Source organism: Hyla sarda, chromosome 3, assembly GCF_029499605.1.
Source record: "Hyla sarda isolate aHylSar1 chromosome 3, aHylSar1.hap1, whole genome shotgun sequence".
NCBI classification, from domain to species: Eukaryota; Metazoa; Chordata; class Amphibia; order Anura; family Hylidae; genus Hyla; species Hyla sarda.
The window spans coordinates 349,054,284-349,079,309 of record NC_079191.1 but is presented as its reverse complement, the minus strand read 5'-3'; the positions used below and the strand labels follow the sequence as shown (position 1 = coordinate 349,079,309).

General features: G+C 47.2%; 1 protein-coding gene across 2 annotated transcripts in view; it reads right to left on the bottom strand.

The window, feature by feature from the left end:
• The window catches only part of HEATR1 (HEAT repeat containing 1), a 104,184-nt gene that overhangs the window by 18,444 nt on the left and 60,714 nt on the right, over positions 1-25,026 (bottom strand). For both annotated transcript variants that reach the window (XM_056567531.1, XM_056567532.1), the window contains exons 26-36: positions 24,755-24,892; positions 23,614-23,732; positions 21,745-21,866; positions 21,065-21,193; positions 20,476-20,706; positions 19,818-19,947; positions 17,411-17,577; positions 17,265-17,311; positions 8,030-8,153; positions 2,991-3,131; positions 2,472-2,764 (exon numbers count right to left, since the gene is read on the bottom strand). In XM_056567531.1, coding sequence (XP_056423506.1) covers positions 2,472-2,764; positions 2,991-3,131; positions 8,030-8,153; positions 17,265-17,311; positions 17,411-17,577; positions 19,818-19,947; positions 20,476-20,706; positions 21,065-21,193; positions 21,745-21,866; positions 23,614-23,732; positions 24,755-24,892 — 1,641 coding nt within the window. The remainder of the gene's footprint in view (positions 1-2,471; positions 2,765-2,990; positions 3,132-8,029; positions 8,154-17,264; positions 17,312-17,410; positions 17,578-19,817; positions 19,948-20,475; positions 20,707-21,064; positions 21,194-21,744; positions 21,867-23,613; positions 23,733-24,754; positions 24,893-25,026) is intronic.

Here is a 25,026-nt window from a genome sequence, read left to right as displayed (position 1 = left end):
ATGACGGAGGGCCACTAGTAACCGGTGGAAAAGGCAGCGCAGCGAGCTGAGTGCAAGGAAGCAGAACACCGGAAATCTCCAGCTTTGGAACATTGGAGGGCCAGAGCAGACAGTTCTTCCAGGGAATTACCTGAAAGAATGCCCTAACGGAGTTGGGAATGCCAAACCGAGAGGGCCTTAGACACCCAGGTGGAGGCGAAGGCAGGAAGCAGGGAAGAACCCGCTGCTTCAAAGGCATACTTCGCTAACGACTCAACCTTTTTGTCTGCAGGATCCTTGAAGGCAGCTGCATCCGCCAGCGGCAAAGTAGTAGCTTTAGAGAGGCGGGAAACCGGAGGATCCACTGACTGAGAGGAAGTCACTTTGGAGACAAGGTCCTTGGCGAAAGGATATCGCGCTTGGACTTTCTTCAGTCCCTGAGACTTCTTCTCAGGGTGCTTCCAGGCAGATTCTAGAATGGCCTCAAATTCAGCGTGAGAGCTGAACACTTTGGGTGCCGGTCGGGCACGATGAAAAGATACTTCTGGAGCTGCGTCCGAAGTTCCTGGGTCCTCTAGGTTAAAGGTGTCTCTTATGGCCATAACCAATGAGTTCACCGTGTCCACTGAGTCCGAGCGGTCCTCCGAATCGGAACCCTCGACCGCTATCTCTCCAGGAGAGTGCGAACGAGTGGAAGCGGCCCTGGAAGAGGGAGACTCCGACCTGGTACGTGGCTCAGGAGAGCCAGAGCGGTGACCACGGGAACGTCCTCTGGAAGAGTGACGCGTGGGCCTGAAGAAGTGGTCGGGCGAGACCTGCCAGAGGAATGCCCATGTCTACCAGGAGACACCCCTATTAAGCTTATGCGACGCGTAGGGAGAAGGGGAATGGGACCTTCTAGAGGGCCGGTGAAGGGTAGACCTCTCCAAGGCAGTCACCACAGAACGGGAGACCTGTGCAAAGTCGGATATAGACTGGGAAAGGGAGGAAACCCAGGCTGGAGGGGCGGCTGAACTCACCGGGTCAGAAGGGGCACCTGGGTTAGAAATAGCAGGGGGGTCTGGGGGAGCAGTGGAGCAGGCAGAACAAGTGGGTTCAGCAGAACCTGGCATTTTTGCAGAGCAGTTTTTACAAGCGTAATGGGTAACTAATATTCGGCAGCCGAAAGTGAAAGTAAAAAGCGCACCCGCCCGCAGGGAGAAGCCTGCGGCGCGTGCACTATAAAACACAATGCTTCAAATAAAGTGCCCCTTTACTGTGCCCCCTTACTGTTTACTGTGTAGCCACTGCTCCCCCAATAATAAAAAACAATCCTCCAGCAGGGAATAATAAGATATCTCAAGGCCAGCCCCAGCTTCTGCAGGATAGGGCCAAAAACAGGGGTCTCCAGCTGTTGCAAGACCTAGGGAGAGAAAGATACTCACCTCATGCTGAAGAACTTACCTAAAGAAGTCTTCAGACTGTAGTCTTCAGTCAACATTTTCACCTCCGGCAAGCCAAGCTCATAGCGAGGCGAACAGGGAGGTAGGGGGACCCGGACACATGAGGTACAACCCCAAGCGCTGACCGTTGGCGAGAGGGGGTTTAACAGTACATCCAAGATGCCTGCCACCTCTCGCAATGGGGAAACAGTGAACCGTAGTTCCTGAGTCCCCACCTGAAAACAAAAATAAAAGGGAATAAAGAACACATTCCCTAAACCTAAGAAAATAAAAAATATGAGACCTGGTCTGGAGAACACCAGACCAGTGTCCACCTCCTTAAGACCTCCTTAAGACACTAAGCTAAAACTGAATTGCTCAGTGGCCTGGAGGCGGGTATATCCTGCTGGGAGGAGCCAACTTTTTGGTTACCATAGTGTCAAGCCTCCTAGAGACAGCAGCATATACCCAGAGTCTGTGTCCCCAATGGAGCCGATCGAGAAAAACATTTTATCCCCTATCCAAAGGATAGGGGATAAGATGTCTGATCGCAGGGGGCCCGCCGTTGGGACCCCCCGCAATCTCTCTGCAGCGCCCACATTCGGAAACCTCCGGGTTTCTGGGACTGGGGATGTGACATCGCATACGCCCCCTCCATTCATGTCTATGGGAGGGGGCGTGACACCATCACGCCCCCTACCGTAGACATGAATGGAGGGGGAGTGGCGTGACGTCACAGTCCCAGAAACCCGGAGGTGTCCGAAACTGGAGACGCAGCTCCCGCATAGAATGCGGGTGCTGCAGAGAGATTGAGGGGGGTCCCAGCAACGGGCCCCCCGCGATCAGACATCTTATCCCCTATTCTTTGGATAGGGGATAAAGTGTTGTTTCCCGGAATATCCCTTTGACCAGCATAACTTGTCTCAATAAATATATGGAGTGAGTATCAAGAAACTGTTTAAATGTAGGCAGCGTAGTGTGAGGTCTACACAAATACATTTAGAATGATCACTCAGGAAAGTTAATGTTTTCTAGCTTGTCATAATTACATTTTTTGCAATGACAGCCTACCTGGGAAGCTGTGGAATGGCAAGGGCCTTGACGGTGCCGGTAATTTCAGCAATGCACAGTAAAGCACTGCCTACAACATTCTTTTCTTCCGGCTGTTCTGAAGATATAAGATTGACTGCTGCACTCAGAACAGGAAGAAATACTTGCTGCCTATTGGAACCAAAACATTTGCAGAGGAGTTTTAAGCTGTAGAGAGCAGTCTGTCTGTTAATGGCTTGTTCATCGCCTTCTAAGCTTCCTTTCTTTTGCGCGACAGAAAGAAGATCCTTAACAAGTCCCAAAAGCAACTCAATCTAGAGAAGAAAAAAAAAACAGGGAAAAAAAAAACAGGGAAAAAAAAGATGATAAAAGTTTCTACGGAACCAATCATAAAAAGTAAAATTACTTAACAAAAGGAAAAAAATGAAAGCAGAAATACAGTTATAATGATATAACAATATAGTTTATGAATCTCCATTATACTAGAGAGAGGCATGGCTGAGTTAACCAGTTTACACTGAATATTGCTTTGTGTTATACCTGTTGTTCATTCCACTGTGTTCGATGATGTAACTTGTTGTTAAGGAGATCCATTGCTTTCCGTCGCACAGATGGCAAATGATTGGACATGAGGCCACGAATCACAGGGATAAAGGTCTCAGTAGGCAACAGAGAATTAACCTTTAATACAGAAAAGTACATTACACTTAATAGGAAGACCAGCTATTTTACCAAAATGCATTCAGATCCAACCTGCACAAAGAAACTTTTCAGCCCCAGTGTATATAAAATAAGATTTTTTGTACTCAACGTAAAATCTCTTTCTCGTAGCCTTCATTGGAGGACAACAATACTGATGGGTATATGCTCTTGTCAATAGGAGGTGCTGACACTAGGAAAAGAAGTCGGCTCCTCCCTGGCAGGATATACCCACCCACTGGAAGTGAGGTCATCAGTTTTGTCACAAAGCAGTAGGAGAAGCCAACAAAGAAATATGTCAGAAGGACTTAGAAAAGAATCCGGGATAAAAATATTTTTTTAAAATAACCGGAAGAGAATATCTGGACAAAATGAAGAAATGGGTGGGTGCGGTGTCCCCCAATGAAGGCTACAAGAAAGAAATTTTACCGTGAGTACAAAAAAATCTCCTTTTCTCGGTCGCTCTTCACTGGGGGACACAGATACTGATGGGACGTACCAAAGCAGTCCCCTAGGGTGGGAATAACAACCACTAGGAAGCCTGAGGGGCCGGAACATTCCCGGAAGGAGTTAGGAAATCAACTCTAAGGAATACAGAACCAGAAAGAGGGCTAGCCCAGCTGGGAAACAAAAATGGAAAATGGCACAACAAAAGAAAGACGGAAACCGGCTCTAGAGAGGCCTGGAGTGGAAGATCGAAGATCTGAACATCTGCAGACCCAAAACCCCTATCCAGGAGCCCGACATGAGCACCTGGGAGGTGACATAGCTCAACTGGTGTAATCCGGACAACCGGAACACCCTCCATTTCGAGAGAACGTGGACCCCAAAGGAGAAGATGGAAGGGAATAATGGCCTAGAAGAAGCGGAATGTCCAGAAAAGGGGCATCCCGGAACACCAGAGTGACAGACATGGGAAATGGAGGTTCCTGAGTCACCTGAAAGATGGACACAGAAGAATAAACGGCCAAGAAAGGAGCGGAAGACCCTGAAAAGGAGTATCCAGAACACCGGAGTGGCCCACATGGGAATTTGGAGCTTCCCGAGTCTCCCAGAAGACTTCCACCTAAAGGGTAAAGAAACCCAATGTCCACCAAACGCTCCAGGTGACAAAGATCTGTGCCGAGACAGAATAAGTGCGGTATAGAAAGACCGCCTCATAAATGAGATTGCAGAGAAATTTGGGCAGGACCGCTACACATGTGCGAGACCTTAACCATCACTAAGGTCCAAAGAACCAGGAGGGCCGACCTAGAGAAGAAGGCACGCCTCAGCGTCCCAGGATAGAGGCCAAGACAAGGAGACCAATCGGTCCTGGGCCCCAATGGCACGAGCAGACAAGAGCACTCCAAAGCAACAACCCGTCAGGACGGGAACGGAGGGGGAACAAAAGGGAACCCGGAAGGGACTCCCAGGCTCTGGGCACAGAAAGGTAATTCTAGAAAACTGTGGAGTCAGTGTAGCGCTACTGACACAGTCAAGGGAAGGAGGAACACAACCTACCAGGGAGATTGTGCAGAGGGGGAGGAGAGCAATGGCAGGACCCAAACGACAGACAGAGGCTAAACCAGCTGTCACCGAGCCACACATGATAGCAGAAAGCCCTCCGACAGAGGGGAGTGCCAAGGCTGCCTGAGCAGCAGTAGATAACCAAGAAACAAGAAGAGAGCCAGGCTGCAATAGTGGGCAGTAAGCACACAGGCAGAGACAGCGAAAAGCTCTATTGAATGTTCTCAGCGAAAAACAAGGGCCCAGCCAGATATCCCACCTATAAAGTGGGAAGAGAGAGAAGACTCCATCTCGGTAGTAGAAAGCAACCAGTGAAATAGTCCCCCTAGTAGAGGAAAAAACAAGGGGTGGTGGAGATGAAACACAGGCACTGACCATGCCAAGCCCCCTGATTCCTGTACCCCCGTGGAATGAGGATTGTCAAAGTGCACCAGGACTGTAGGAGCACGGACAAGCCTCCCTGTGGCAACGGACAAAGTACTGGGTGTACGAAGCCTCCAGGAACTCTACAAGAACATATTGAGGAACCAATTTGTGTCCCCAGAGGGATAGGAATCCTGGACACTGGAGCTGGGCAAAGATGTGACTACAAATGCAAGGAAGAAGCACACACACACACACACACACACAGCAACCAACAACGTTGAGATACCACTACGGTTTCCCAGCACCCTCCCGGGAATAAAGACCACAAAGCGGACACTTGATGTCTAAAGACACAAGAGAACGAAACGCCTGGGAAAGGCCCTCAGCTAAGGTCAAGGATGCAGAAGCATCTGCAGGGGCATCTCATTGGTGTCTCGCCCTGGGGAAGGGGCTGGAATGCGGCTGTGGGCACGGCAGACATGTTAAGGCAGAAATGCCACGCACAGGGCAGGAAGCAGTGCACTGCCCAGGGACCCAGAGGCCAGAACCCTCCAGAGCCCCAGGAGAGAAAGGCAGAGAACTGCCGACGGAGCGCCCCCGACCCCTGCAGTGTGCCCAGTCACTGCCAAGCAGGGAGCAGCGGATATCACACGCTGCGGGGAGATGCCGAAGCCAAATGGCGGGCCCCCTCGTCCAAGCGCTTGGCCTCCCATTGCCCTGGGAACGAGGTGAGGGAGAGGGGCGGAGCATGAGAGGTGCATAATGGCGCCAATGAAAGGAAAGTGAAAGTGCGGGAAGCGAAAAAAGGCGGCCGGCAGAGGAGCAGAGCTGGTTGTCTATATATATGTACAATGCGAGAGAGTGAGCTGCCGCACAGCCCACCGAGCCCCCACATCCGAGAGCCCCAATCCCCCGATAACGACCCCCAATAATCCTTAGGATGAACCCGTCCGGGTAAAAGCGGGGGACAGGCGGGCGTTGGGGGGGGGCTTGAGGATTGCTGCAGATGGGGCTGCCGGTAGCGTGATCAGGAGGCCGCAAGGTTAGCCCAGCACAGCCACGTGTAATGGCGGCTGAGGAGTTGGTGCTGGGGAAAAGGGACCTCAAGATGGAGTAACCCTAGCGGAGTACAGAAGGGGAGGGGAGAAAGGGGGGGGAGGGATGTCAGACATACTCACCAATAGACTCCATCTTCTCATACTCACCAAGGCATCTTCAACCAGCTTATGGTCACGCGGCATCATACCAGGCCAAGATAGCGAGGCGAGCAGGGGAAATAGGGGACCCGGACCCAGGGTACAACCTCCAGGCGCTGGCCGTTGGCGAGAAGGGGTTGACATTACATGCTGTATGTCTGTGCCCCTTTGTAGCAAATGGGGGAACAGGTAGCGCCAGGCTCCTGAACCCCCACCTGGAAAAGGGAAACAAAGGGAGGAAAAAAGCTAACTAAACAGCCCAAACTAGAAAATAATTTTAATAATTCTTGCCTCCTACTGACACTAGCTAAAACCGATTACCTCACTTCCAGTGGGCGGGTATATCCTGCCAGGGAGGAGCTGACTTCTTTTCCTATTGTCAGCACCTCCTAGTGGCAAGAGCATATACCCATCATTATAGGTGTCCCCCAATGAAGAGCGACAGAGAAAAAAGGGTTTAACCCCTTAAAGACTCTGCCCATTTTGTCCTTAAGGACGTTTTTTCCTCCTCACCTTCAAAAAATCACAACTCTTTTATATTTTGATCCACAGACTAGTATGAGGGCTTGTTTTTTGCGGGACCATTTGTACGTTGTAATGCCATCACTCACTTTACCATAAAATGCATGGCGCAAACAAAAAAATACTATTTGTGTGGGGAAATTAAAAAGAAAACCGCAATTTTGCAAACTTTGGTAGGTTTCGTTTTCACGCCGTACAATTTACGGTAAAAATGACATTTGTTCATTACTCTTTGGGTCAATACAATTAAAATTATACCCATGATTTAAAAAAATCGCAAACTTTTTAACCGAATTAGTACTTTTAAATTCCCTCTATTGTGAAAACCTATAACTTCTTCATTTTTCCGTATAAGCGGCGGTATGAGGGCTCATTTTTTGCGCCGTGATCTGTACTTTTTATTGATACCATATTTGCATATATAAAACTTTTAATACATTTATCAATTTTTTTTAGAATAAAATGGATTTTTTTTTTGGATGTTCACACCGTTCACAGTACGGTATCATTAACATTATATTTTAATAGTTTAGATATGTACGTACGCGGCGATAACAAATATGTTCATAACATTTTTATTTATTTATTTTTTACACTTTTTGGGGATAAAATGGAGAAAATTAGACAATTTACCTTTTTATTGGGGGAGGGGATTTTTCCAATTTATTCATTTATTATTATTATTATTTTTTTTACACTTTAATAGTCCCCATAGGGGACTATTTATAGCAATCATTCAATTGCTCATACTGTTCAGTGCTATGCATAGGGCATAGCACTGATCAGTGTTCTCGGTCATCTTCTCGATCTCAGACCAGAGCAGAAGACCTGTGGAAGGCAACAGAGGCAGGTGAGGAGACCTCCGTCTGCCGTTCTGCATGATCGGATCTCTGCGGCAGCGCTGCTCATCCATTTTAGTGACCGCACTGCTGCAGATGCAGTGATCTGTATTGATCACGGCATATGAAGGGTAATGGCGTGATCGCGGATGTCGACCATTGCCGGCGGGTCCCTGGCTGCTATCAGCAGCCGGGACCTGCCGAGCATGACTCGAGCATCGCTCTGATGCTTGCGGTCACATATAGGACGTAAATGTATGTCCTTGTGTGTTAAGTACCATCCCACCAGGACATACAGTTACATCCTGCGTCATTAAGCGGTTAAACTTCCCTCTATTTTTCCACTGATCCAAAAGGGTTTTTCTGGTTAGCAAACATGCTCTTTGTGAATAATGAAGCATTTCCTATCACGATTAAGTATGCACCAGAAGGTATAAATAGAACTTACTTTGTCCAGCAGTTCATAGGACTTGTTAAGAAGAGCACGCCAAAACTTTGCTGTCGGTTTGTCAGCATTTGCTTCCACAGAGCCAGCTACTAACTTTATATAGCAGAGAACTTCTTCTAATATCCTGCAATCACATAGATTAAGAGATGTAATAAGATATGCATGAAACAGATATTTTATAAATGCATCTGTTTGTTTTATTTAGGTTCAAGATGATTTATAAGAAAATCTACAGTGCTATGAACTTTAGCAGTAAGCTGAACCCCAACTGCTCCATGTATGTAAAACAAATAATATAAAAACATGACACTGTCAAATCTCCCCAACAGAGGCAATAGCTGACATTTATGGATGGAATAAATTATCCTGAATACATTAAAGGAAATCTGTCACCACTGTCACCTGCATTAACCTGTAGGTACCGAACGATAGTGCAGGTGACACTGATGCCAACGGTACTTACCTTGTCCTGTTCCGTGGCGGGGATCCCGGTTACCTTCTCCGTTAAGATTCAGCTCCAGCCCGGCTTGGGGCACGGGCGGAGCTTAGTGACGTCCCCGCTGCTGCAAGACCCAGCAGAGAGCAGCAGCGGCTTGGGGCGGAGCTTAGTGATGACACCGCTGAAGCTTAACGGAGAAGATTAACGGAGATCCCCGCCATGGAACGGGACAAGGTAAGTACCGTTGTCATCAGTGTTACCTGCACAAGTTAGTGCAGGTGACATTGGTGAAAGATTTCATTTAAAGGGTCTCTGTAATTAGAAAAAACTCTACATGTCACAGATAGTCAGACCACCACAGATTAAAAGAACAAACCGGGAGAAATCACAGCTAAGGGTTTCACTCCTCGGCATACAGTATGAGACCTATAGGCTTATAACGGAACTGGTCTCGTGGGAAAAGACATTTGAGAAAGAGGTTTGAGCTAGAGACTGAAACACTTAGCTTATTTTTACAATCCCAACTGATCAAAACTTTAAAAAATGTCTCTGTAACATGTCAAATATATATATATTTTTTTATGACACGGACCCTTTAAGGGTTACCCTCACCCATATACCCTGTTAGGGCATATAGATGTATTAGACAGGGGTCCCATTCTTTGATATAATGGTGAGCAGATATGTAAGCATGAACCTGACATTTCAAAGTATTACATAGTCAGCTGAATAGCTGAATTAGCGGCATGTAATGCTACGTCTTCTCGGCAGTGAAAAGGAGTGCTCAATTTACTGTCTATGGGACTTTAGAACAAAGCAGAGTACAGCGCTTGGCAACATATGTAAGTTCCATGGGGTGTAAATGAGCCAGTAGGGGTTATCCAGGAAAAAACTTTTTTTTATATATCAACTGGTTCCAGAAAGTTAAAAAGATTTGTAAATTACTTGTATAAAAAAAATCTTAGGGGGGCGTGGCTAGCCATGGAGCTGTGAGGACTCACGCACTTGGAGCTCCGAGCCCAGAGCCCTGTATTGCCCTGATCCACCAGCCTTTTCAATGAGGAACAAGCACAAAAAGAGTCTGCAGGGGTCCGGGACCTGTCCCCTGTCCCCCCAGCCGAACATCGCGGGGTATTTCACCCGCTCGCAGCCGCGGAGAAGTTCCTCCCTGCCTCCCTCCAAGATGGCGGCGGCTCATACCTCCTCACCTTCACTACACGCTTGGGAGCCACGACCTGCAGGCGGGTCGCCTCCTACTGCTGCCGGGCTGGTCCCGTCCTGTGGAGCCGCTCCCTCGTCCTCCCGAGAGCCACGGATGACGTCTGTCTCTGCTGCCCTGTCACCACCGGGGATTCCGCCTCCTCCGATGCAGCGGTGGGAAGATGCGGCTGCCCGCGCTGCGCCTGCTGAGAAGGCCCCCACCTCGTTTCCTGTGAAGGCCCCTGCCGCGGACCCAGATGCTAGGCTGGCGGGGGACCGCGGCGCTGCTCCGGTTGCTTCTCCATATCCTGACCGTGAGGTGAGCGTGTCGCGGCCTCTGCCGGCTCTGGGCCTTGTTGAAGAGGGGATGAGGGGCCGGCTAATCTCTTCCTCTGATGGCGGAGGAGCCTCGGGGCGAGTGGTGGTGGACTCCTCTCCCCCCACAAACTCAGGGGAGGGGGCCACTACCTGTACCTCCTGGGGAGCAAGTGTCATTGTGGGGGCCCGCCATCCCCCCAGTGGAGGAGGGGGGGCCATGTGCTCGTTACCCGGTCCGGGGTTCCGTCCCAGCGGGCCCTGTGCTCACCCCTATGGACTGGCCGCCTCTGCCAGTTTCTGGCCCCCCTCCTATGATGGCCTTCTACACCTTGCCCCCCACACCTCAGGGGCCACAGCATGCGGGTGCCCCTCCTTCTCCGCAGTGGCCCTCGGGTTCCTCCTGGGGACCCACAGTGTTGCACACTATTACTGCGCCCAGCCCTGGCGTGAGGCCCTCCTCTCCTGCTCCTCACACGCTGGCTGTTACTCTGGGCAACGGCTCCCCACATTCCCTTCGGGGGGATCCCCCTCCGAGTCTCCAGGGGACTCCACCTGCCTTCCGGACCCCAGTCCTGGACTGTCACTCTCACCTCTCATCTGAGGGTTCCGATCAGGGATCTCCCCGGGGGGCACAGTCTCCTGCAGAGGACGCTGGTAGACCGATAACTCTTGCGGATCTTCGCTCCCTGCTCTCCTCGCTGCCTACTAAGGAGGACTTTTCCACTATGGCTAAACAATTGGTGGCTGAATGTAAGCAGGAGTTTGTACAGCTTCACTCTGAGGTGTCTGTCCTATCATCTAAAGTATTGGAGATTGAGACTGTTCAGGACTCTACCGCCACTGCTGTTAAAACTCTCCAAGATACGGTTCAGAGACATAGTGAGCAGTTGTTTGTGCTTCAACAACATCTGGATGACGTCGAAAATCGTAATAGGCGCAACAATATTAGAATTCGTTGTTTGCCTGAAAAGGTGGGCCCTGATGAACTGTACCTGGCTCTTTTGGCGATATTCAATGATTTACTGGATAGGCCACCGGATGCTCATATTGAATTGGATAGGGCCCACAGAGCCCTACGTCCACCAAACCCTGACGATAACCGCCCCAGGGATGTCATCTGTAGAGTGCACTTCTACGCCATCAAGGAGGACATTCTTCGCTTTGCCAGATCACGGCGACGCATCTTGTACAAAGACGTTGAGATCCAATTGTTTCCTGACCTCTCTCGCCATACCTTGGCCCAACGTGCAGCCCTGAGGCCCCTTCTTGACATCCTCAGAAGTAAAGACCTCCCCTACCGTTGGGGGTTTCCCTTCGCCCTTTTGGTTCGTAAGGAGGGCAGGATGCACACTCTACGTTCGCCAGAAGACCTACCCGGATTCCTGAAAGATTTGGACATTCCCCCCTCTTTCTCTCCCGGACTGGCCCACTCTGACAACCTCGGCACCCAAGAGACAGTTGCCACGGTCCCCTCAACAGTCCCCCAAACAGGCCCGTTCGGGTGCCCCTTCCCGGGGCCGCCGCCGTCAGAGATGGGTCACCCGAGGGGACTCAGTTCCCGCATCTCCTGGAGTTGACCGGGCCCCTGATGGCTGATTAGCTTGATTATTGCTATGTATTTGTTTTGATTGCCTTGACTGTCTTTTCCCTCTCTTGTATTTGCAGATCGATATGGGAATGGACTGTCGCCTTTTCAATCTTGTTTAGCATCTCACTCCCTCACTCTTAGGTCCTGGTTTGTCCCTTCATTTTCTCCGTGCTTCCTTGTTTCCTCTATAACCTGCTCTCTTCATGTATGCTGGTGTCGCCTTTGTACTTCCCTTCTCTGTTGAGCTTTCCTCTGGGGGTGCTAGGCTCGGGCTCTCCCTCTTGCTTCTTCGCTACCCACTTTTCCCCACGTAGGTTGGGGATCTCTCCGGGGGTTCCTCTCGGATTGTGATCCTCCTTGGTTACTTACCACTTCTTCTTTAGTTGGTGCTGCAGCAGTTTCTCTGTTGCTATCCCTTTCTCTTCTCTGGTGAGTGTTGTCTTTGTCTGTCCTGACTTGTTGGTGTTTTCTCCTCTACTTGTCTTCTTTCCTTCCTCGGAGACCGCTGCCTGATCTGTTTACGGTGTCTGTGGCTCACGGAGTGTGATACCCTTCCCCTCATGGCGACTCTTAATGTAGCATCGTTCAACGTGAAGGGGCTCAACACGCCTGCGAAGAGGACCCAGATTCTTCACCATCTCCATAATCGTAAGATACAAATTGCTTGCTTTCAGGAAACTCACTTTAAGACAGGCCATGCGCCGGCGCTTACCAATAATAGACATTACCCACTCTGGTTCTGTGCCAACAACCCAGAGGCGCGTGCTAAGGGGGTTGCCGTAGCTATACATAGGTCCCTGGCCCATCAGGTCCTGGATGTTACACTTGACGCGCATGCAAGGTATGTTATCTTGTCTTTATCGCTTAACGGTAGACCCTTTACTATCATCAATGCATACGCTCCAAACCAGGGCCAAGTGGAATTTTTGATTAACTTGATAGATGTTGCGTTGCCCTTGATTCGGGGGACGGTGGTTCTGTGCGGGGACTTGAACTTGACCCTACTCTGGATAATTCCACGGGTCGATCTAGCTTGTCCTATACGGCTATCAAACGCGTGAAACGGGCCTTGGCTCTACTGCAGTTAGGCGACATATGGCGATTGCAGCATCCCGCGGACAAAGATTATAGTTTCTTCTCTTCCCCGCACGGAACTTACTGTCGATTGGATTATGTGCTAGTCCAACATGCTGCCCTTCCCTGGGTGGTCTCTTCCTCAATTTGCAACATTTTATGGTCCGACCATGCTCCTGTCTATTGCTCTCTCCATCTTCCATTCCTGACTCGGTCGGCCTGGTCGTGGAGATTGAATGAATCCTTATTGCTAGACCCGCCTTGCTTGGCCGATATTTCGGCAACAGTTGCCGGTTTTGTGGCAGATCACGAGGGAGACACTACCAATCCATTTATTCAGTGGGAGGCTCTTAAGTGTGTCCTCCGAGGGTTCCTCATCAAACATGGGTCTCGCCTCAAGCGGAGCAAGGCTCAGGTGCTACGTACCGCATTGGCCACAGTTTCTTCCCTTGAAGTTCTGCACAAGCGCTCACTTTCCCAGACAGTGCTCCGGGACCTGCAGCTCGCTAGGCTTGAGGTGAAACGGCTTTTGGAAGAGTCATGGGGACGTTGGCTTCAGATGGGTCGCAGTAAGTTTTATGAATATGGGAACAAAAGTGGCCGCATGTTGGCTAGGGCATTGCGCTCCAAAATAGCCCAATCACATATCCCTTGCATTCGTACCTCTTCTGGCCGTGTAACTCACGTCACTGACGACATTGCCTCCACCTTTAGGTCCTTTTTTACTGATCTCTATAATCTTCCCTCTCCAACCACCTCTCCGCCCACTCCTGCCCCTCCATTTCCCTCCCTGCCCTTGGAAGTTGTAGAGGGGCTTGAGGCTCCTTTCTCTCCGGAGGAACTGGACCGTGTTGTTCGGGACCTCCCGGGCGGGAAGAGCCCTGGCCCGGACGGCTTCACGTCTAAATTTTATAAGACCCTTTTTGCTAGCTTGTCTCCTCTCATGCTCCGGGCCTTTAACTCAGTCTCCCCTTCATTGCCCATACCGGACTCTTCCACTCTCGCCCACATTGTGGTACTCCCGAAGCCCGGGAAGGACCCTCAGGTCTGCGGTAGCTACCGGCCCATCTCCCTCTTGAATGTAGACCTCAAGATTTACACTAAATTGTTGGCCATTCGCTTAAATTCTATTCTTCCCAGATTAATCCACTTGGACCAGGTGGGGTTTGTGCCGGGGAGGGAAGCCAGGGACAATACCATCAAGACTCTGGATATTATTCACTATGCCAAGTCTTCCAAACTACCTTTAATGATTCTTTCTCTAGACGCCGAAAAGGCATTTGATCGAATCTCCTGGTCCTCCCTGGCGTTTTCACGTCAAAAATTATGGCCCTCTACCGCTCCCCCGCGGCCCGAATTAAAATTAATGGCGTAATGTCCTCTCCCTTCCAGATTAAAAACGGCACTCGACAGGGGTGCCCCCTATCCCCGCTCCTCTATGTTCTGGTGATGGAGCATCTCTTGGCCTCCGTCCGGTCAGACCCCAACATCCATGGTGTCATGGTAGGTGGTCACGAGTACAAGTGCTCTGCGTTTGCCGATGACCTCCTGGTCTACTTGACGGACCCCATAGTGTCCCTGCCTAACCTTATGCACAAGCTCACTGAGTTTGGCTTATGGTCAAACTTTAAAATAAATTTCTCTAAATCGGAGGCTCTGAATGTTTCATTACCAGGGCATGTGGAGGCCTCCCTTCGTTCTGCATTTCCTTTCACTTGGCCGTCTAGTGGGATTTTGTACCTGGGAACTAGGGTTTCTTCCGACCTTTCTCAACTGTTCTCCCTTAACTTTTCCCCACTGCTGGCCCGTTTCCATTCAGACTTGTCAACATGGAATAGGAGGGAGTTTTCTTGGTTTGGTCGAATGAACAGCTTAAAAATGGTACTTATGCCTCGTCTGTTGTATCTCCTACAGACCCTACCTATCCATATCCCTTCTTCTTTTTGGCGTTCGGTACATAAATGTTTTGGCTTGTTCGTCTGGTCCTCGACACGCCCACGTCTGAATTGCAACCTTCTCTCCAGACCTAAGCTGTCAGGAGGGACTGGACTGCCTGACTGCCGCCTATACTACTTGGCGTGTGTGCATGCTCGTGTCCTCGACTGGTCGCACAACCTGGAAACTAAATTGTGGGTTCGCCTGGCCCAGGATCTCTCTCCGAGAACCTTGGCTACATTGCCGTGGACATGGTCCCCCTCCCGACAAGACACGTTCCCCTCCTCCTTTACCACTCGCCACACTCTAGCTTCCCTGTATGCGACGGGTGGCGAGGAGAGTCTAATAGACAGATTGGGCCCTTTCCTCCCGATATCAAGTAACCCATCCTTCCCACCCGGTGACCCCTCGGGAGGTGACTTCTTTGGGGCCACGTTGACACATCCTCTTAGGTTCTTGCACATAGTGAAAGATGGGAGACTTAAAATCCTGGAGGAATTGCTCACTGATAGGCCCCCATCTAGGCGTGCCCCGTTCGCTTATCTTCAATTGCGACATTTCTTTTCTTCGCTCCCATGTCAGGCTAGGGTACACCGCCCACTGTCGCCCTTTGAGCGACTCTGTCTTGCCTCCTCTTACCCTCGGCATGCCATCTCTTTAATGTATGATCTACTGATATCACCCAGATCTCGTTCCCTTCCGGCCTATTGTCGTGCTTGGGAATCTGAATTAGGCAAATCGTTTTCTGAGGAAGAATGGGCGAAATGCTTTTATCTAACTCACAAGGCGGTCATTGCCTCTAAATCCCAAGAAACCTGCTACAAAGTCTTATCCAGATGGTACCGAGTGCCGTCGATGTTACATCGCTGATACCCGTCTGTGCCCAGTGCATGTTGGAGATGTGGTACTGCTGAGGGTACGATGACTCACATTTGGTGGGCGTGTCCACGGCTGCAAGGGTTTTGGGACACTGTACTCCGGGTCATTGGGGAGGTTACGGGCATAAAGGTACCTTGTACCCCGGAAGCCGTGCTTCTCTTCATGTTTCCCATGGCGCAAGCGAAGTTCAAACGTTCCTTAGCGAGACATCTCCTGCAGGCTGCCAAATCAGTCATCCCTCGAAAGTGGAAATCCCCTGACCCTCCTGCCATAGATGAATGGATGGCGGAGGTGGCACAGACGCGTCGTATGGAGGAGTTGTTGGCTGTCCTCCCAACAGACGTTTCAAGAGTGGGTGCCATCTGGCTTCCATGGGGCGAATTCTGCTCCTCTGGCCGATATAGTTCAATGTTGTAGAGTGGGCCTGATTCCTCCCTCGCTCCTCTGTGTCTTTACCTATATGCCATCCACCTCTGCCGTGAGCCCTTGTTCAGTACTCCGTGAGCTCACACTCTCCCCTGGGTGGTTTGGTTTGCGGTCTCTGCCTAGAGGAAATCTTGTCCTTTTTCTTTTCTGTGGTCTATTTCCGTATATTTTCTACGTCCCTCTTCCCCAACCTCTCTCCCCCTGTGTATCTGTGTGTCTGTGAGTGTGCTGTCTTATCTCCCCTTCCTCTCCTTTTTTCGCTTCATTGCACTTCTGCTATTTACATCTTGTGTATCTAGCGAGTCATTCTCGTCTATACTCTCTCTCTCTTTTTTATAGTACTGCAAGCTGAATCTAACTGCACCTTATACAGTATATGCTTCATATGTTCTGTTTCTTGTTTGATGCACTTATATTTTACTGTTAGCGTGTACCAGTTGAACTCTACGCCCTTTGTACTTTTGGTCTCCTTAGACCAATGGGCTCCAAAGTAGTTGCTATGATTTCATGTACACCTGTTATTTCTTTGTTAATAAAATTTCTTTTGAATGTGAAAAAAAAAAAAATCTTAATCCTTTCAGTACTTATGAGCTGCTGAAGTTGAGCTGTTCTTTTCTGTCTAAGTGCTCTCTGAGGACACGTGTCTCAGGAACTGTCCAAGTAGAAACAAATCCCAATAACAAACCTCTTCTACTCTGTGCAGTTCCTGAGACAAGAAGATGTCAGCAGAGAACACTGTTGCCAGACAGAAAAGAACAACTCAAATTCAGCAGTTTATAATCCTTCCAATAATTAAGATTTTTTTTAATAGAAGTAATTTACAAATCTATTTAACTTTCTGGAGCCAGTTGACATAAAAACATTTCCTGGAATACCCCTTTAAGTGTGCTCACTTCTGCTCCATTCACTCAGGTGACAACTGACCTCTGTTCTCATGACTGGTGGGTGTCCCAGTGGTCAGACCCCATAAGTCAACTAGTTATCCCCAACTAGATAACTTCTTAACGGGTACTCCATTGGCCAGCGTTCGGAAATAAATGTCCCGAAAGCCGCTTTCGCGCTGGGGGGGTTGGACACGCCCTCATGATGTCACAGCCACGCCCCCTCAATGTAAGTATATGGGAGAGGGGAGTGACGGTCACCACGCCCCTCCCATACATGTGCATTGAGGGGGCGTGGTCATGACATCACCAGGGGCGTGGCCACGCAGCGCGAAGACATCGTTCGGAACATTTACTTCCAAACACTGGCCAGTGGAGTACCCCTTTAAAGCTTTTCAACCAACGGTAACTAAAAGGAAGTTAAACTAAAATAATCTGTAATAAAAAATGACAATAGCAAACATAACTTATAATAGTACCCATTACATAGCATACCTTTGTTCCAGTTCTTGTAATTCCTCAGCAGCTTCGCACTCTACCACCTGAAAAATACAAAGTTTTTCAAAAATGTTCTATGATACTGACAAAACATGAAAAGGTCCCTATGTAAAAGAAAACAAGATATCAGTATTATTAAATACCTTGCCGACAAAAGTGTGAGAAGCCAAGAGGTTTGCCATGAAAGACACAGCTAAAAATTTAAAGTGACGGAGTTGTTTAGCAGAATGGGTTTCTACATTGAAGAGTTCTGTGTTTTCCTTCTGAACTTTCTGCTTCCGCACTTTGCTTTTCTTCTGTTCAGGATCATCTACAAAGAGAATAAAATAGATTGTATTACGATTACCAAAAAGAGTAATGAGAACCTCACACACCAGACTCTACAGATATCAGGCTCATACATCCTCACACACCAGACCATACAAACATCAGGCTCATACATCCCCACACACCAGACTCTACAGACATGAGGCTCATACATCCCCACACACCAGACTCTACAGACATCACGCTCATACATCCTCACACACCAGACTCTACAGATATCAGGCTCATACATCCCCACACACCAAACTATACAGACATCAGGCTCATACATCCCCACACACCAAACTATACAGACATCAGGCTCATACATCCTCACACACCAGACTCTACAGACATCAGGCTCATACATCCCCACACACCAAACTATACAGACATCAGGCTCATACATCCTCACACACCAGACTCTACAGACATCAGGCTCATACATCCCCACACACCAGACTCTACAGACATCACGCTCATACATCCTCACACACCAGACTCTACAGACATCAGGCTCATACATCCTCACACACCAGACCATACAGACATCACGCTCATACATCCTCACACACCAGACTCTACAGACATCAGGCTCATACATCCTCACACACCAGACCATACAGACATCAGGCTCATACATCCTCACACAACAGACTATACAGACATCAGGCTCATACATCCTCACACAACAGACTATACAGACATCAGGCTCATACATCCTCACACACCAGACTCTACAGACATCAGGCTCATACATTCTCACACACCAGACTCTACAGACATCAGGCTCTTACATTCTCACACACCAGACTCTACAGACATCAGGCTCATACATCCCCACACACCAAACTATACAGACATCAGGCACATACATCCTCACACACCAGACCATACAGACATCAGGCACATACATCCCCACACACCAAACTATACAGACATCAGGCTCATACATTCTCACACTCCAGACCATACAGACATCAGGCTCATACATTCTCACACACCAGACTCTACAGACATCAGGCTCATACATCCCCACACACCAAACTATACAGACATCAGGCACATACATCCTCACACACCAGACCATACAGACATCAGGCACATACATCCCCACACACCAAACTATACAGACATCAGGCTCATACATTCTCACACACCAGACCATACAGACATCAGGCACATACATCCTCGCACACCAGACCATACAGACATCAGGCACATACATCCCCACACACCAAACTGTACAGACATCAGGCTCATACATTCTCACACACCAGACCATACAGACATCAGGCTCATACATTCTCACACACCAGACTATACAGACATCAGGCTCATACATCCCGACACATCAAACTATACAGACATCAGGCTCATACATCCCCACACACCAGACTATACAGACATCAGGCTCATACATCCTCACACACCAGACTCTACAGACATCAGGCTCATACATCCCCACACACCAGACTCTACAGACATCAGGCTCATACATCCTCACACACCAGACCATACAGACATCAGGCTCATACATCCTCACACACCAGACTCTACAGACATCAGGCTCATACATCCTCACACACCAAACTATACAGACATCAGGCTCATACATCCCCACACACCAAACTATACAGACATCAGGCTCATACATCCTCACACACCAGACTCTACAGACATAAGGCTCATACATCCCCACACACCAAACTCTACAGACATCAGGCTCATACATTCTCACACACCAAACTATACAGACATCAGGCTCATACATCCTCACACACCAAACTATACAGACATCAGGCTCATACATCTTCACACACCAAACTATACAGACATCAGGCTCATACATCCTCACACACCAAACTATACAGACATCAGGCTCATACATCTTCACACACCAGACTATACAGACATCAGGCTCATACATCCCCACACACCAAACTATACAGACATCAGGCTCATACATCCTCACACACCAGACTCTACAGACATCAGGCTCATACATTCTCACACACCAAACTATACAGACATCAGGCTCATACATCCTCACACACCAGACTCTACAGACATCTGGCTCATACATTCTCACACACCAAACTATACAGACATCAGGCTCATACATCCTCACACACCAGACTCTATAGATATCAGGCTCATACATCCTCACACACCAGACCATACAGACATCAGGCTCATACAACCTCACACACCAGATTCTGCGAACATCATGCTCCCACTTACCATCCTCTTTATTTTCTGGAAGTTTTGTGAGGAATTTCAGAACACTTATTAAACTTTCCAATTGAATCTGTACACTGAATTCACAGCAGACTGATACCCAAAATTCTGTGTCCCTCTCCAGCACTGCATCCTGGGCAAAAAGGGGAAGAATAAGCATAACTTGATACTACTATGATAACACAAAGGATATTTTTTTTTTTTATAAAAGTTATTTCTGCCACTCTGATTAATACGTTTGTTACAGCAAATGGCCTTAAAAAAAGTGCTGATGTAGCCGATCGGCGCTCATTGATGACGGTGCCGCTCTGGCTGCACAAATGATCACTGGATTGTTCCTGTGGCCCTTCACTCCTATCATTGTCAATCGCACATCCACTGTTTACATGGAGATATGTGTGGCTGGCTGACAATGATTTTAGGGCTGCACAATAACAGCGATCAGTCTTGAACTGATTGCTCAATGCTTGGCTGATCTCTGGGGCAATAACTACCCTATGTAAAAGAAACATTAAAGATTATCAGCAGAAAAAGACCTCCTGTCCATCTTCACATTAGGGCCCTTAGCAATGGCAAATACTACCTTTGACATGCTAGGCAGAGTGTTACAGTTAAACTCTTTATCTCCTGTACAATGTCCCAGAGGAGCGCCTGGTCTCACCTTTTCTCCATTTGTAGCCATAGTGACAGTTTTGGTCACATGTTGTTGGAAAAGAAGAACTAAGAGAACCCAGAGGAATCGTTCTGCTACCACAGTGTCCAGGAGCTGGCATAAGATGGGCAGTCGTCTGTGTTCTGGGACATGAGGCAGAGCATCCACAAACACATGAATGATCTTTTCAACCACCTGCTCAACATTCTCTTTAGTCTCCTTAGACGTTTGCTCTCCTTTCTGCAAGCAAGATAAAAACAGAAAATGATAAGATTTTAAGAAAAGGAAAACATACAAAAGATAATCTAATTCCTGTTGTAATACAAAATATCTTACAGAAAAAATAAACAGCTTATTTGGCTGGACTCCGTTTTTTCCGTATGTAGATTTATTTTTTTTGTTTGTGCTTTTGACTTTAATAAAGGTCTTTCATTCAGATGTATAATGTAGTGTTATTTCCGTTGCTATGCACTCCCTCAATTACATTTTTGATAATTAGAGTGCCCATATATTTCCTTTTAGTCCAGTAATCAAGTGATTAAAAAGTATTGCATATGCACTTTCACCATTTCTATCCATTTGCTGTATTATAATGTACCTCGATCAGTGCAGGGATCACAGTCTGTACAGTCTTACTGATGACTTGGAAGCTATAGCTGTCATCCAGTCGCATAACACTGGCTCCCATAAAGGTAAAGATGGGCATGATGTTGTGAAGTACTTTATCCTGGAAACAGATTCATCAATAAAACCAAAACGTTTAGTTTGAGAAGACAAGGTTTGAAGACAATAAGGATAATATTCGTAAAAGAGAGGAAGCCCCTTAAAGGACAACTGCAGCGCAATATACACTTATCCCCTATCTACAAGATAGGGGATAAGTGTTTGATGACGGGGCGCCGCCATTAGCGATCATGGTGACGTAGCGTCGACCTAGAGGTCGACGGTGACGCCCCGTCTCCTCCCCGTCCCTCCCCGCCTCTCCCATAGAGATGTATGGAGGAGGCGTGTCGGCTGCAACGTCGTGCTGCGGCTGGCACGCCCCCTGCATGGGACAGCCGCGGCCCCGTACAGGAGATCACAGGGGGTCCCAGCGGTCGGACATCCGACGATCAAACACTTATCCCCTATCCTGTGGATAAAGGATAAGTGTTAATCACGCTGCAGATGTCCTTTAAAATATCATTCTCACAATCCTTGCCGATCCCCCAAACCCACAGAAAGGCAAAGGTCATAGTTTTACAGATAATTAACAACGGTACAGCTGTAAGTCCTTACCGGGAAGATTCCAGCAGCAGTTCCCAGGAGAAGAAGAGCATGATGATGAGTCTGTGGCATCTCAGATGTCCGGACACACTGTACAATAAGCTCCACATTGAACTTTTCTTCATCCAGAATTTCTAGAAAATAGTAGTTTATTATGTAGTTGTACATTCAGATTTAATGGCTTGCTCTCATCTGTATAAGAATGTTAAGACACCGGACACTATAGAAACACCTTAGGTTTTACCAAATCAACAAGAAAGATCCTAAAATGGACCATATACATTTGTTTCCATTAATAATTAAAAGTGGAGGTGACTAGCCCAACTATGGAAATAAATATGTATGTTTGTCCAAACTGAGTATGCAAGCGTTCTCCTAACATGTTATATCCTCTGGATAAGGGATCAATATTAGATTGGCTGAGGTTTGACTTCATGCACGCTCATTGATCAGTTGTCTGAAGGGGCCACCATTCAAGTGTCCATGACAACACTGCAGTACCCTGCACCACCCCTACTAATAGTCCAGCAATGGCAAGTTGGAGCACTTGTAAACATAGAAGAGGTTGCGAGAATTCGGACCCCCAATGATCTAATATTGATGCCCTATTCTAAGGACAGGCTGTCAATTTGTAAAATCCAAATAGCACCTTTGAAGGGTACCAGCCACAAAAATAAATAAATATATATTTTATATATATATATATATATATATATATATATATATATATATATATAAAAAAAACTTTTGGCATGTCCTAGAAACATGTCAAAAGTTTTGATCGGTGGAGATCTAAGTGTTCAGATCTCTCCCGCTCTGGAGAATGAGCCAGGAAGAGACAGCCATGTGCGCTCCTTTCCCTACTCTGTGAAGACACGCTCCATAGCCTTACATTGAGAGTGCATCTAGATCATGCGACACGGAGTTGGGAAATAATGTGCTATGCAAAGACTTTAATGTGGATAAGTGCAAGATAATGCACCTGGGGCGTAAAAACCCTCGGGCAGATAATAGACTATTTAAAACAGTCCTGACTTCAGTATCTGAGGAGAGGGATTTAGGAGTAATTATTTCAGAAGACTTAAAGGTAGGAAGACAATGTAATAGAGCAGCAGGAAATGCTAGCAGAATGCTTGGATGTATAGGTAGAGGTATAAGCAGTAGAAAGAGAGAAGTGCTCATGCCGCTGTACAGAACACTGGTGAGACCTCACTTGGAGTATTGTGCGCAGTACTGGGGGCCGTATCTCCAGAAGGATATAGATACTCTAGAGAGAGTTCAGAGAAGATACTAAACTAGTACATGGATTGCAGGATAAAACTTACCAGGAAAGGTTAAAGGACCTTAACATGTATAGCTTGGAAGAAAGAAGAGACAGAGGGGATATGATAGAGACTTTTAAATACATGAAGGGAATCAATACGGTAAAGGAGGAGAGCATATTTAAAAGAAGAAAAACTACCACAAGAGGACATAGTTTTAAATTAGAGGGGCAAAGGTTTATGCAGTAATATCAGGAAGCATTACTTTACTGAGAGAGTAGTCAATGCATGGAATAGCCTTCCTGCAGAAGTGGTCGCTGCAAATACAGTGAAGGAGTTTAAACATGCATGGGATAAGCATAAGGCTATCCTTCATATAAGATAGGGCCAGGGACTATTCATAGTATTCAGATTATTGGGCAGACTAGATGGGCCAAATGGTTCTTATCTGCCGACACATTCTATGTTTCTATGTTTAAGACTTCTCCTGGCTCATTCTCTTGATTGGTGAAGGTCTGATCCTTGCTGATCAAAACTTTTAACATGTTTCTAGGACATGTGCAATGTTTTTTTCAAGTTACAGTGCCCATTTAAATAGATCCCCTATCTGTTCTCTTACCTTTAGCATCCTTCTCATTTTCAAGTAAAACCTTCTGACAGATGTTGAGAAGACAACTGAGGATGAGCTGTTTGGTGTATTCCATGTTTCCCTGCTCTGGATCTGAAGGCTCAAGACACCTATATATTGAAATATAAAAATCAGTAAGAATAAACATTTGTGTTAACCTAAACCGACCCTCATCTTCAGTAAGCCTACATCCGAGTAGGCAATCCCATATGTCAATGGCATTTTTTTTTTTACATGGTCTTAATTGTATCTTTTTTTCAGACAGTAAGATGACCAATATCGGGGTACTTAATGTTCTTAAATGAGTTCCCAAAGTACCAATGAAAAAGGTGTCCTTCCTATATATTGGCTCAAAGAGAGATAGTAATATAGATTTAAAAAAATGGGGGTTCACAAAGAACCAAAACTAACAATAAAACCTAATGGTGTGGAGACCACACCGACATGCAAGACCCCCACAGATCAAGACCACTACAAAAAATGCAGAAGAAATAATTTTATTGTATAAAAATACATATATATGTTGATAAAAACCGAATAGTTATATAGATATGTTTATTAATTAAAATAGATGGGGTACTGGGGTGGAAAGTCCTGTATAGGTCAATATTAGAATACAGTATAAGGGCCACAAACTGCTGCAAGAGAAAGTGCAAGTGCAAAACCAGTGCTATCAAAGAAGCATAATCAAGGTGCAAATAAAGTGCTGAAACAAGTCACTATTAATAAAGTGCACACGTGACGACATCAAGATACAAGTTCATAAATAGTGCAAAGAACAAGTGAAACAAAGGTGTAGCAGCAGGTAGTATAGATAAAAATGGCCCGTATCAAGAAACCAGGACTCACCCCATCCCCACACCACAACTCCGATGCGATTCGCCAGGAGCGGCTTTATCCAGGAGTCCCTGATAAAGCCGTTCATGGCGAAACGTGTCGGAGTTGTAGTGTGATAGCACTGGTTTTGCACTTGCACTGAGTTCCCAAAGTAGCAAATCTGTCTGGTTATACAGACATCCAACCTCAACAATACAGCAAACCATACTGTCTACTACCTTGTAAATACATCTATTCCCATAAACAATTTCTATTCAGCCAGATCCCTAGTCTTTCCGGAAATCCCCCTTCATACCTGGACAACAGATAGAACAGAGTAGGCACCAAGTGTTGTGGTTCCTTCAGCTTCTTCTTGTGTTGAAGCAGCTCTAGGATAATAGTTGTTCGGGACCAGTTCACACTGCCTTCTTCTACTGCATCCGTCTGCTGTTTTCTGAGAAAGCATGTAAAACAAAGACTTATAAAACACATACACAGACCTCATCCAAGTAAATTAGGGCAAATAAAAACGTAACAAAACTTATGAGCTTTACACAACCAAATGTGTCGCATTCTCATTACCATCAA